Genomic DNA, 12,015 nt, shown 5'->3' with positions numbered 1-12,015 from the left:
CGTGCAGCCTCTGCGCCCAGGAGCGGAGACCGTGGTGGCCTCGAGAGGCGGGAGAGCAGTGCTGACCACTGACCACTTGCCCGGCCACTCCTCTGTCTCCCTTCCCTCCCTCCCTCCCTTCCTCCCTTTCGAGGGCTGGCACCACAGTCCCACCCCCCACTCCCCACCCCGCCTTCTCGGGCCCACCCAGCCTCTCCACGTAAGCCCCCCCTCCCCACCTGCCTCGGCTCTCCCTCCCCTCCCCCATCTGCATCCTCCTCCTCCTGTACCCTCTCCCTCTCTGTCCTCTCACCAAGTCCGCCCTCCTGCCTCTCCCCGTCCCTCTGGCTGGCTTTCTCCTGCTCCGTTTCTTGGATCCTCCCTCTCCCCGGTCTTCCCCGTTCCCCAGTCTCATCTAACTCCCTTTCTCCCTTCCTCTGGTCTGACTCCCCTGCCCCCTCCCGTCCCGCCCTGTCCCCTTTGTACCCCTTTCTCTTTTTCTCTCTCCTTCCCTGGCTTGGCGTCCCTTCTCCACCTCTACTCCCTTCAGCTTGGCCTCCCTGTCCCCTCACGGCTGCTCGTCTCCCTGCCCGAGGCCTGAGCCACCATGCTGACCCCAATGGTGGCTGGGGGGGTGGTCTTCCCCGGACTCTTCCTCCTCTCCAAGAACACACTCCAGCGGCTGCCCCAGCTGCGCTGGGAGGAGGCCGACGCGGTCATTGTCTCCGCCAGGTAAACTGCAGCCCTCCCCCTGTGCCCCTCTCCCCTTCCCAGGCTTTATGGAGATGGAAGGGACCCCAGCCCTTCTCTGGACCCTTGGCCCAGTGGGGACAGGGGGCTCCTGGAGTGGCCAGTGGGCTTTACCTCCCAGCTTCCTTCCCTCCTTATTGCCTTACTCCCTGTCCCAGGAGACCTCATCCAAACCCAGCCATCTGGTTACTAGTATTCAGCCTGCTTTTCTTTCCTTTCCTCATTCACCCTCCCACCCTCCAAAACAGGGCCCGCATGTGACTCAAACATTCTTATAAGATATTAGGGAACAGGCATGAGGCAGAGAGCTGTGTATTGTTCAGGGCATGTGTTTTGGGGGACAAGGGACAGAGGAGTGAACGGTAGGACTCTGTACAACACTGGAATACGGGCCAGAGTTGGGGAGGGGAGCATGGTGGCAGTCAAGGGGAGAGCGGGAAAGTGGTCAGAGGGAATGTGGGGTCACGGAGGGGCCGGTTGATGACTGGGCATCTGAGTGGTGCGAGAATAGGCCCAGGGCTTCCCTTGCCATCCTGTGTGTCCCCCCCCGGCCCCTCCCCAGGAAGGGGCCTGGTTATCAGCCACACATTCTCAGCCTTGTCTCACCTCAAGATGACCTCCCTGGTGTCCTCCTGAGAGGAAGGCGACTCAGTGTCCATAACTGAGGGAAGGGAGACGGCAGCGGGGAGTAGGGTGCTGCAGCTGGGCAAGCCCAGGGGCCTGAGGCGGGGGGGTGAGCCCTGAGCAAGGCAGCCTTGGGGAGAGATGGGCGGGGACCAGCCCGAGAAGTGACTGGGTCTGAAGCACAGGAACTGGACAGTAAAGAGGGGACACCAAGGGCGCATCTCCTCTACCACTGCTCCCCCTTCCTCCCTAGGCTGGTGTCCTCTGTCCAAGCCGTCATGGCCTCCACAGCCGGCTACATCGTCTCCACCTCCTGCAAGCACATCATTGATGACCAGTAAGTGCCGTGAGACCACTTCTGCCCACATTCCAGCACCTGTGTGTGTGTGTGACCCCCTGAGTATCCCAGACCTGCCAGGGGACTCCCTCAGTGGTCCCCAAGCCCTTAACTTGGGCCTGAGCAAGTTAACTGCCATGGCTGCAACTCAACACCTGGAGATAAATTTATCCACGTCCTGTCCTTAAAGGTCAGAACCAGGAGGAGAAGGAGTGGGGATCAGAAAGGATTCTCAAAGCAGCTCCTAGACTTCCCGGCCTCTGGTATCATAGTAGGTTCTGACTTTCGTTTCCTCCTCTACCTCCTCCCATCTTTACACCCCTCAAGCCCTATTTCCAACCAGCGCCCAACTGGGGTGCCACCCTCCTCATGATGGGCTCACCCTTCACCTCCTCCCAGAATCCAGGTGTCCAGCCCCAGCTCTGTGCACGAGAGGGAGACGAGAGGAGAGAGATGACACAAACAAGGCCACTAATGGTTAGGCAGTGGGGGGTGGGGGGTGAAGAGGCCAAAATTTGGCACTGGCAGCGCTGCAGTGTGTGCTGCTTGCCAAAAAGGCCCAGGCCTGAGAGGTGAGGCAGGAGGAGGAAGGAGAGGGGCCCTGTCCGTGGTGCTGACAGGCCAGCTCTAGGTGACCCATGAGCTGCTGCAGTGTTGCCTGTGAGGGTGCTGATGACGCCCCGTGCTTAACTTCTGGCCCTGCTCCCCTTCTCTGGCAGCTGCTGAGCCCCAGGCACACTGTCTGGATGACCCTTACCTGGAGGTGCCCCCTCTTTCCCTGCAGATGAGTTCCCTCATCTGTGGAGTGAGGTCCATCCCTGCCTGGAAGGGCCGCTGTGAGGAGGAATTGAGTTGTGTGTGACAACGGCCTAGGGCAGTTCTGGCTCATACATAGTAGACGCTTAGCTCTTTTTTCAGACCCTGCCCAGTGACTTGGCTTCCTCCTGCCCTCTCCCGGCTTCCCACCCCGGGGTCTAGGATGAGCCTGGATCCCCACACGTTTCCTCCTCTCGCCTTCTTACACAGGTCACCTTCCGGCTCTTACATTTCCGTTCCCCCAGGTCTGTTCTTGTTCTTCCTTCCTTTAATCCTCAAGTGGGTGGGGAGGATCAGGGTTAATCCAGGGGCAGCAGCTGTTCCTGCTTCTGAGCACCTAATTGCTGAGAGGGTGAGATAGGTTTAACCTTTCATGTTGCAGCCCAGGGCCTGGTGGTCCTGGTTCCCCCACAAGCCAGTGATCCCAGTGTGTCTGTTGCAGCCAGCTCTCCAGGCCACTCCCTGCTCTAACTTCTCTGGGGCCAGTTGGACCCCCTTCCGCTTTCCTGCCCTCTAACCTGGGCTGCTGCTCCCTCTCCTCTCTCTCCGTCCTGGTCACACACTCCAAATGGGTCTCAGCTTCTCTTTTCCCGAAATCATCCCTGCTGGAGTGGGCTGCCCGGCCCCCTCCAGGCCAGCCTCCCCCAGGCTCACATTTTGTTCCATCTCAGCCCTGGGTCTTAGTGGGCCTCCCACCAGGTCTCACTCCCTTCTTCCTTCAGCAGCTCCTCATATTTTCTCTCAGCTCTTTTTGTGTGTTGCTTCTGGTTGACTTTGCTTCTGTCCCTCCACCTAGCTGGGTGAGCTCCCCTGGGCCTGCCTCTTTGACCTCCCGCCCTCATCTCAGACCTGTCGCCGGACTACAGGACTTAAGAGAAAGTGCTCAATGTGCTGACTTAAGAAGAAAAATGCAATGTTGCATATTCGTGCACTTTTCATCTTCATTTACTCTCCAAGTGCACAGAACTTTCTCTGCTCTTGGCTCCTTTTGCTCAGCGTTTTCTCCCTAATGCTTGGCTGTACCTGAAAAAACAAGAGGTTGGGCCACATTCAGGCAGAACAAGCACCGCTGACAGCACTGCCAACTCCCCGACGGGGCCTGTCTGTGACACCTGTCTTGAATGTTCTAGGGGACAGCGGGGCTAAGAGCGATAGCTAGGGAGCCAAACTTCTCATGTTTATTCCTTGGTCAGGTTACCTAGCCTCTCAGTTTCCTCATCTGTAAAATGGGCGTGACAACCATACCTACTTTTTATGGCGTTTTTGTGGGGAGTAAATAAGTTTATGCAAAAAATATTTAGAATATGAGAATAGTGCCTGCCCGTAATGAGTAGTCGCTTAGTGTTAGCTGATATGATCCCTCGCTGTCACTCTCACCTCTTCCACTGCTATCTGTCCTAACCTTGGCTGTCTCTTATATCTCACCTGAGCTTTTCTCGCTGCACCTCTGCCCTCCGGGCTGTGGCTGGTTTGATCTCTCTTCTTTTTTCTCCCACCATATTGCAGACAGAGAGAGAATCTGAATGAATGAGTATGAAAAATGGGGTGGTTCTGAGGGCAGACAGTCTGGGTTTGAATCCCAGCACTATTGCTTACCAGCTGGGGGACCATGTGACCTTGGGCAAGTTTCTTGCCCTCTACCCTTGGGTGCCATCATGTAACTCGAGAGTCCACTTCCGTCTCAGAGTTGTTGTGAATATCACTTGAGATCTGACTCACGTGACGCATTCACACCAACCTCGGCACCTGGCAGCTGCTCTGTCCATCTCCCTTCCTCCTTGACCCCTCTCTCTCTCTCTGCCCAACAGACACTGGCTTTCCTCTGCCTACACGCAATTTGCAGTGCCCTACTTCATCTACGACATCTACGCCATGTTCCTCTGTCACTGGCACAAGCACCAGGTCAAGGGGCACGGAGGGGATGAAGGGGGGGCCAGAGCCCCGGGCAGCACCTGGGCTGTGGCGCGCGGCTACCTGCACAAGGAGTTCCTCATGGTGCTCCACCACGCCGTCATGGTGCTCGTGTGCTTCCCGCTGTCGGTGGTGAGTTGGGGTGCTGAGAGCCGGGGCCCCCATGTCCTGCTCCTGCTAGCATTGCAGGAGCCTGGGGAGCCCTGGGTCCAGGTCTTAGCAGCAGGGCAGGCCCAGGATGCAGGGTCCCCAGGGAGGATTTACTGAGCACCAGGCCAGCCCCAGACAGCAAGAGGGTCTGGGGTCAGCCTGGCCTGGCTGGACCATGCCCAGCTGTGGTGCTTTGGAGCTGCTGTCGGACGTCTCTGAGGCTCGGTTTCCTCATTTGTAATATAAGGTATACGGTCTTACCTGCAGGCTTGTGGGAGGGATACGGTGCGGTAATGCTCCCAGCTTTGCTACTGTATGCGGGTTCAGACTTTCAGAGTTAAGCATCTCCAAAAGTGACAGAGAGGAGAGAGGGAGGGCAGTTGCTGCCCAGGAATCCAGGGTGAGGCCAGGCTGTTCTCTTTCTCTCTTCTCAGGTGTGGCGTCAGGGCAAGGGAGATTTCTTTCTAGGCTGCTTGCTGATGGCAGAGGTCAGCACCCCCTTTGTCTGCCTTGGCAAGATCCTCATCCAGGTGAGAGGGTACCTGAGGCTATATGAGCCTGACGCCTGACGGGAGGACACGGGTGGGGCAGGCACTTTTAGGGACCTTCAGGGATTCTTTAACGGACAGGCAAAGTGTCGTGTCTGGAAGGGGCTTTGGGCGGGGTAGAGGAGAGGCGGCAGGGTGGGAGGAGGCCGGTCCTGGGGCCTTTAACCTGGCCCCTGTCGCGATGGGGGAAGGCAGAGAGGTGGGCAGGGCGGGGAGGCGGGCCCGGTGGCTGAGCCGGGGGCGTGGGCGAGGACACGCCCCTGCGCCCCTCACCCCGCCCCCCGCTCTCTGCCCCGCCCCCCGCCCGCAGTACAAGCAGCAGCACACACTGCTGCACAAGGTGAACGGGGCGCTGATGCTGCTCAGCTTCCTCTGCTGCCGGGTGCTGCTCTTCCCCTACCTGTACTGGGCCTACGGGCGGCACGCGGGCCTGCCCCTGCTCGCAGTGCCCCTCGCCATCCCGGCCCACGTCAACCTGGGCGCCGCGCTGCTGCTCGCCCCCCAGCTCTACTGGTTCTTCCTCATCTGCCGCGGAGCCTGCCGCCTCTTCCGGCCCCGGGGCTCCCCGCCGCCCTCTCCCTGCCAGACCCGGGACTGAGAGTGGGGCCAGGGGACCCTCCCCACCCACCCCCACCCCCGTGGGGACAGGGCCCTGGGGCTGCTGGGTGGGTGGCGGAAGCCAGGGGCCTCTTGCTCTGACAGCCCCAGGACTGACAGATGGACTTCAAAGGATGGGGACATCTCCCCTCAGGGGCTGAGTGAAATGGAAGGCAGGGAGAGGGGACCTCTTCTCCCCACAGGTGCCTGAGCTGAGGGTAGCAAACCCCTTCCTCCATACCCCCTTCTTCTAGACCAACCCTGGGGCCCTGGAGAGGCGAAGGACAGAGGAAGGGGCACCACTTCCCATCCGCTTAGGGCTTGAGGGCTGTGAGGAGACTGATGGGGACTCAAAGAATGTGGGGGAGGCCCTGGTGCCAAGGCCATGCCAGCCCCCCTGCTGCAAACTCCTCTCAGCTCCCTGTCATCTGGGAGGGAGGGGACACCCTAACTAATCCCGTGGGCCTCTCTAGGGGCTGGTTGCCCCCACAGCTCCTCTCCAAGGAAGGCCAGCCTGAGGAATCTTATTTATTTTATTTATTCACCCAAATCCAAACTAGTTTGTTGGGGCTGGGGGAGGGAGGTGGCTGCTCCCCCCTAGCCTTCCCAGTGCTGAGCAACCCCGGGGGCAGGTGAGGGGCGCTGATCCCTTCCCCTTCAGGCTGCACATCTTGCCCTCGGGCCCTGGCATGTCCCTGGTGCTACAGATCTCTCAAGGCTTCCTCCAGTCTGGGGTCGGGGGGACCCTGGGAGGTGCTTTACAGACTGCTAATAAAGACGATCTGCGTGACCGCCACCAAGGCCCTCTCCACCCAGTTCTTTGGGGCTGGGAAGGGAGTGGGGGGAGGGGGCAGCTGGGAATAGAAAGCACAGATGACCATAGGGCAGGACCCCCTGACTGGTCACTGAGTCAGGGAAGAAAAAAGCAAGGACTTTTATTCATCACCAGGAGAGGAGGGCAGGTTTGGACACCCAGGGCAGAGTGCGGGGCCCTTGTCCAGCTCTTTACGCCCCTTTCTGGCAGCTCCTGTGGGGTATGGAGATCAGAGGTGGGAGGTCACATGCTGCCACCTTTGGGTCCTTCAGCCTCTCCCAAGGAAGGCTGAGATGGGTGGGGCCAGGGGCGGGGGCCAGGCCTTACATGTGTGTGCAGAACTGGAAAAGGAGGAAGAAGAAGGCCACTACCAGAGCGCCCACCAGGATGTGATGGAAGAAGCCAGACTTGGAACCTGCCAGACAAGGAGGGGGAGACAGGGACCCTGGACTCATTGCCAACAGAAGGGTCAAGGGCAGCTCTTCTCCAGGCCCTGGCAAGGAGGAAGACCCCTTCTCAAGCTGGTTCATACCTGAATTATCAAAGATGACAGGTCTCTCTCCAATAAACTGGGCCAGTGCCAGGAGCCTGGCTTGGTCCGAGTCTGGGTAATCAAAGAAGTCAGGTCTGTCCAAGAAGAGCGGAGACTCTGCTCCCGGGGCCAAGGTCTCGGCACTCTCCAGGCTGGGTGCTGAGGACCCAGAGCAAAGTCTTTAACAAGAGCCGAGCAGACCCCTGCCCCCATCTCAAGAGGCTGAGGCAGACCCACACAGCCTTAGTATAGCTATGGAGGGGCTTGATTTTGTTCCAGGAACTTCTCAAGGATCAGCTGAGCTCTCCACAGGAAGGCCCATTCTGGACAGGAAGGATGGGAGAGAGGTGTGGAGAGCAAAGAGAAAAGCCCAGGCTTGGCCTCCCAGCCCCTCAGGGAGCTTGACCCTTTCCCCACAAGCCTTCCTCCTGAGGAAGCTTCCCACCTGTTTCTGTGGCTCCCAGCCCAACCAGCCACATCCACACCCACTGCCATGGCCTCATGACCCCTCTGCTCCTGTGACAGGGGTGGGGGCTCTGTGATGTCACAGCCTGGAGCTGTTCTGATCATGAGCTCTGAGGTGAGGGGAGAGAGAGGGTGCTAGGAGCTTGGACCCTTCCCCTAAGCCCCCGAGTCGTGGAAGAGGAGAGTTTGGGACCCATGGAGCCTTCATCCTTTGGGATGATACTGATGATGAAACGGTAACAGTGGCAGCCCCAGAACTTAGAAATAGGAGGGACTTGGTGGGACAATTTTGCTGAAAGCTGGACTAAGGAAAGCTGCATTTGTATAGCAGAGCAGGCATGGTTTGGGGTTGGGCAGGCTAAACACCTCCAGGTAACCTCCAGATCAACCACAGGTAGAATTTACTGAGCACTTGTTACTACGCCAAGTACTTTACATGGGTTGACTCATCTAACCTACACAACAACCCTGAGGTAGGTACTACTGCCCTCATTATATAGAAGAGAGAACTAAGGCACAGAGGGACAAAGTAATGTGGGCAATGCACACTTCTCAGGGGTGTGTGTTTTCCTCCCTGAGGCTCACCCTGGCCTTGTGTCCCCAAATTCAGGGGCACAGGGTTCTTCCCCATCCCCCAAAACCCCATCTCAGCGCTCAGCTGAGGACGACCCTGGGGTTAGGAACCAAGAGAAATAACAGGTTTTGCCCACTAGGTGGCAGCAGCGTCCATGCCTGCCTGCCTGTTTCCCTCTTCCCACCCCAGGAAAGCACGCTCCCAGACTCCAGGCCCTCCACGGGCCTCTTCCCGCCGGTTGCATCAGGTGCTGCAGGCGTGGGGTGTTGCTGGGGGAATGGCAGAGGAAGTCCCCTGGCCCATCTCGAGGCAGGTCTCTGGGTCATGCACAGAGCCTTAGCAGGCTCCCCTCTCTGGATGGGCTGCCCCAAGGGCCATGCCATTTCTTCTTTCTAGGCCCCGATTTTCTCTTAATTTGTCACTTCCCAGCAGCCACTTTCACTCCTGCGGCTCCCTCTCAGCTTCTAAGAGTTAGCTCCCCTCTGATTGGCAGGTAGGCCTGTCTGTCACAGATGTGTCCCACCCCACTTCAAGCCCAAGGACACTTCAGGGTCTCCTACGTTTTACTACACAGATGCCTGTTCAGCAGCCTCTGACAGACCCAGTTCCATGACATCCCCCACGCCAGGCATGTGTCTGTGCCATGTGTGAGGTCCTCTGTCCTATGGCTGGAGGCTCCCTCCTCCACTGGATCCCCACCCTTCATCTTTCCTGCTCTCAGGAGCTGCCAGCCCATTCTCCACACAGCAACCCTGGGGGGTACCTGCCACTGTCAGCTTCTAAGCCATAAACAAGAAAAAAGCCCAGAGAGGAAAAAGGAGGGGACAGAGGAGGCAGAGTAACATCTGTGGGGCCTCGTGGGGCTGGCTCATGTGGGCCTGTATCCTGTACACTGACCCTTTCTAAGAAAGAGGAAGTGACTTACCCAAAGTCACAGGCTTGTGCGAGGCAGCAGGGACTCCACCTGGTTCTGGCTCTGGGCCAGGGCTCCCCCTCAGGTCTGTATGCAGCTGCTCCTCGGTTTAGCTGGGAGAAGTGGGCCAGAGCCTCTGGCCTTTGGAGTAGATGTTGCAGTCTCCTCAGTTGCTTCAAAAGAATATAGCTGCGCTCTGTACCAGAGAATGCCCTTTTGACATAAGAAGTGAATTGTCCATTTATTTATTCATCCAATCATTAAATAAATGTTTTGAGCTCTTGCTATGTGCTGGGCTCCATATATGGCTTAGATAGAAATCGCCAGGGTATGATCACAGGGGAGAGAATTCATGGATGCATAGCAGTGGAGTACAGACAGACAACCCCTAAGGGGCTGTCTACACTTGCTGTCTCCACACCCCCCCCCCCACTCCACTGAAGCCACTTTCGCCAAGTCCACCAATGACCTCTTAACTCGCCAAATCTAGTGGCTACTTCTCTGTTCATTCTGTCTGTCTCTCAGCAGAGGGCACACATCCCTGCCTCCAGGCACGGGAGCCATGCTCACCAATTTCGGGGGCTCCTCCTCTAACCAGCTCAGCCTTCGACCTTCTCTTTTCTATCTATACTGTCTCCTTAGGTGATTTCATCTGGTCTCATGGCTTTAAATACCAACTATATGCTGATGACTCACAAATGTATATTTCCAGCCCAGCCCTCTTCTCTGAGCTCCAGACTCCTCTACCCAACTTCCTGCTTCATGTCTCTGTATCTCCAAAAACATCTCGAACTCAATAGATCCCAATGGAGCTCTTGATTCTCCCATCCCAAACTTGCTCCTTCTTTCCATCATAGCAAATGGTCTCATGGATCCTCCAGATGCTCTGCTCAACACAAAAACCTAGGAATCATCTCTAGAACCCTACCTGTCTCTCTCCTGACAAACCCACAATCAAGGCCTGTTGGCTCAATTTCCACATAAATCTCAGCTCCATCCACTTCCCTCCCCCTCCAGTGCTGCCCGTTCATTCAAGCCAACCCTGTATTTCACCTGGCTTATTGCAATAGCCTGTAGACTGGTTGATCTCTCTCTGTTCATTCTTCCTCCAACAAGAACCAACTAGAACATGCGGATCCACTACTTAAAACCCTCCAACGGCTTTCCATGGCTCCTGTGTGAATTCTGAACTTCTCACCCTGACCTGCAAGACCTTTCCCCAGCCCTGTCCACCTTGGCTCTTCCCATGCTCTCCCTTCTTCAGCACACCCCAGCCTTTGCACACACCTCTGTCTAGGACACTGTTGCCCCCACAGTTGACTGGCTAACTCCTCCTCCTCCTCCAGGTCTTAGCTGAGACCACACTTCCCCTGGGACGTGAACCTGAGCTCCCATGGCCTTCTGACCATCCACCGTCATGGCACCAATCTCACCGCATTGGAGTGGCCTGTGTATTTGTCTGTCTCCCCTACAAGGCTGTGAAACCAGAGATCGCTGATCTTGGTCATAGTTGTATCGCCACAGTATGTAGTAGGGGTTCAATAAATATTTACTGACTTGATGGATGGATGAAAAGCCTTTCCACCTCTGGACACACCAGGGCTCAGCGCTGTCTGCATTTTCTCCTGCAACTGGCTCCAGCTCCTGCCTCATCCTCCCCTTCTAGCAAGGCTTTCTGGTGGCGCGCTGCTGGGCCTGAGCTAAGCCCCGTGAGAAGACAGCAGTGGAGGAGGCAGGTCTCTGTGGCTCCTGGGCCAGCTCGCCCCCTCCCCTCACTGCAGGCCCAGGTCTGCCTCTCGCCAAACGCACCAGCTCTGGTCCTGGATGGCATCTCCCTTAGTCCTGCCTCCTTTCTTACCCTGGAGAGCCCTGAAGGAAACCTAGTGGTTGTCTTTACTTAAAAAAGATATTATTTTAATATATTCTTTTGAGTAGGTAACATGTGTACATGGTACAAAATTCAAAAGGTACAAAAGGATGTACATTGAGAAATAAGTCTTTCCTATTCCTGCTCTACCCTACCTCACAGCACCCTCTTCAGAGGTCACCACAGTTATCACTTTCTTTTTTTAAAGATACTCAGCATCGTTACTTTATTTATTTATTTATTTATTTATTTTTCCCCAAAGCCCCAGCAGATAGTTGTATGTCATAGTTGCACATCCTTCTAGTTGCTGTATGTGGGACGCGGCCTCAGCATGGCCGGAGAAGCGGTGTGTCGGTGCGCGCCCGGGATCCGAACCCAGGCCGCCAGCAGCGGAGCGCGCGCACTTAACCGCTAAGCCACGGGGCCTAGTTATCACTTTCTTGTGCAGTCTCCCAGAAATAATTTATGCACAAATAAACAAACATATATAAGCTCTTTTCTTTTCCCACTCAAATGGCAGCATTCCATACATGCTGCTCTGAACCTTTTTTGAGTTAACACGAGATTGTGAATATGATTCTATACAAGTACACAAAGGGCCTCTTTCTTTTTCATGGCTGCATACTATTTCATTGTATGAAATTGTGTCATAACTGATTGGACTGGCCCCCTACTCTTGGACATTAAGGTTGTTTCCAATCTTTTGCTACTGCAAACATGCTGAAGTTAATAACCTTGAACTTCTATTATTTTGCTCATGGGCCAGCATATCTATAATAGGATAAAATCCTAAAAGTGGAATTTCTGGGTCAAAGAGTCTATGTATTTGGCATCTTCGTATCCACCGTCAGACTGGACTCCACAGAGGTGGTACACATTTACCCACAGCCTTGCCAACATTGTGTGTTAACAGATGCTTTGAATTTTACCATTTGATAGGTGACAAGTGGTATCTCAGTGGAGTTTGACTTTGCATTTCTCTTCCTTTTTAAAAAAAATTGTGGTAAAATCCTTATTTCAATATTTATATCTTAGTCATCTTCAAGCATAGAGTTCAGTACTGTTAAGTTGTCGTGCAACGGCATTTCTCTTTTTTAAATCACAATATTTAGTCCTGCCAGTTTAGTGTCAGCCCCAG

The 12,015-nt window shown here is 55.7% G+C and overlaps 2 protein-coding genes across 2 annotated transcripts; one reads left to right on the top strand and one right to left on the bottom strand.

The window, feature by feature from the left end:
* The first annotated feature begins 417 nt into the window (after positions 1-417).
* On the top strand, positions 418-5,799 carry TLCD3B (TLC domain containing 3B). Its single transcript, XM_058569677.1, has 5 exons — positions 418-711; positions 1,607-1,690; positions 4,315-4,549; positions 5,002-5,097; positions 5,426-5,799. Exons 1-5 carry the CDS (start codon positions 587-589, stop codon positions 5,711-5,713), a joined length of 828 nt encoding a protein of 275 aa, XP_058425660.1. The 5' UTR covers positions 418-586; the 3' UTR covers positions 5,714-5,799.
* Positions 5,800-6,492: 693 nt separating this feature from the next.
* Positions 6,493-10,518, bottom strand: C26H16orf92 (chromosome 26 C16orf92 homolog). The gene is made up of 5 exons (XM_058568849.1): positions 10,444-10,518; positions 9,023-9,113; positions 7,059-7,217; positions 6,854-6,941; positions 6,493-6,739 (listed from the first exon to the last, which is right to left on the bottom strand). The coding sequence occupies exons 1-5, from the start codon at positions 10,516-10,518 to the stop codon at positions 6,718-6,720; spliced, it is 435 nt and encodes a 144-aa protein (XP_058424832.1). The 3' UTR covers positions 6,493-6,717.
* Between the last annotated feature and the right edge of the window lie 1,497 nt (positions 10,519-12,015).

Source organism: Diceros bicornis, chromosome 26 (genome assembly GCF_020826845.1).
Source record: "Diceros bicornis minor isolate mBicDic1 chromosome 26, mDicBic1.mat.cur, whole genome shotgun sequence".
In the NCBI taxonomy this organism is placed as follows: domain Eukaryota; kingdom Metazoa; phylum Chordata; class Mammalia; order Perissodactyla; family Rhinocerotidae; genus Diceros; species Diceros bicornis.
The sequence above is the reverse complement of the archived record's forward strand: the minus strand, read 5'-3'. Positions and strand labels throughout refer to the sequence as shown.

Excerpts from the sequence above, each read along its gene's own strand:
- TLCD3B (XM_058569677.1), top strand. The coding sequence starts at position 587 with ATGCTGACCCCAATGGTGGCTGGGGGGGTGGTCTTCCCCGGACTCTTC. Across the intron at positions 4,550-5,001 it reads TGTGCTTCCCGCTGTCGGTG|GTGTGGCGTCAGGGCAAGGG; the intron begins GTGAGTTGGGGT and ends CTCTCTTCTCAG. Across the intron at positions 5,098-5,425 it reads TTGGCAAGATCCTCATCCAG|TACAAGCAGCAGCACACACT; the intron begins GTGAGAGGGTAC and ends CCCCGCCCGCAG.
- C26H16orf92 (XM_058568849.1), bottom strand. The coding sequence starts at position 10,518 with ATGACCAAGATCAGCGATCTCTGGTTTCACAGCCTTGTAGGGGAGACA. Across the intron at positions 7,218-9,022 it reads GCACAAGCCTGTGACTTTGG|CACCCAGCCTGGAGAGTGCC; the intron begins GTAAGTCACTTC and ends CTGGGTCCTCAG. Across the intron at positions 6,740-6,853 it reads TTCCAGTTCTGCACACACAT|GAGCTGCCAGAAAGGGGCGT; the intron begins GTAAGGCCTGGC and ends CATACCCCACAG.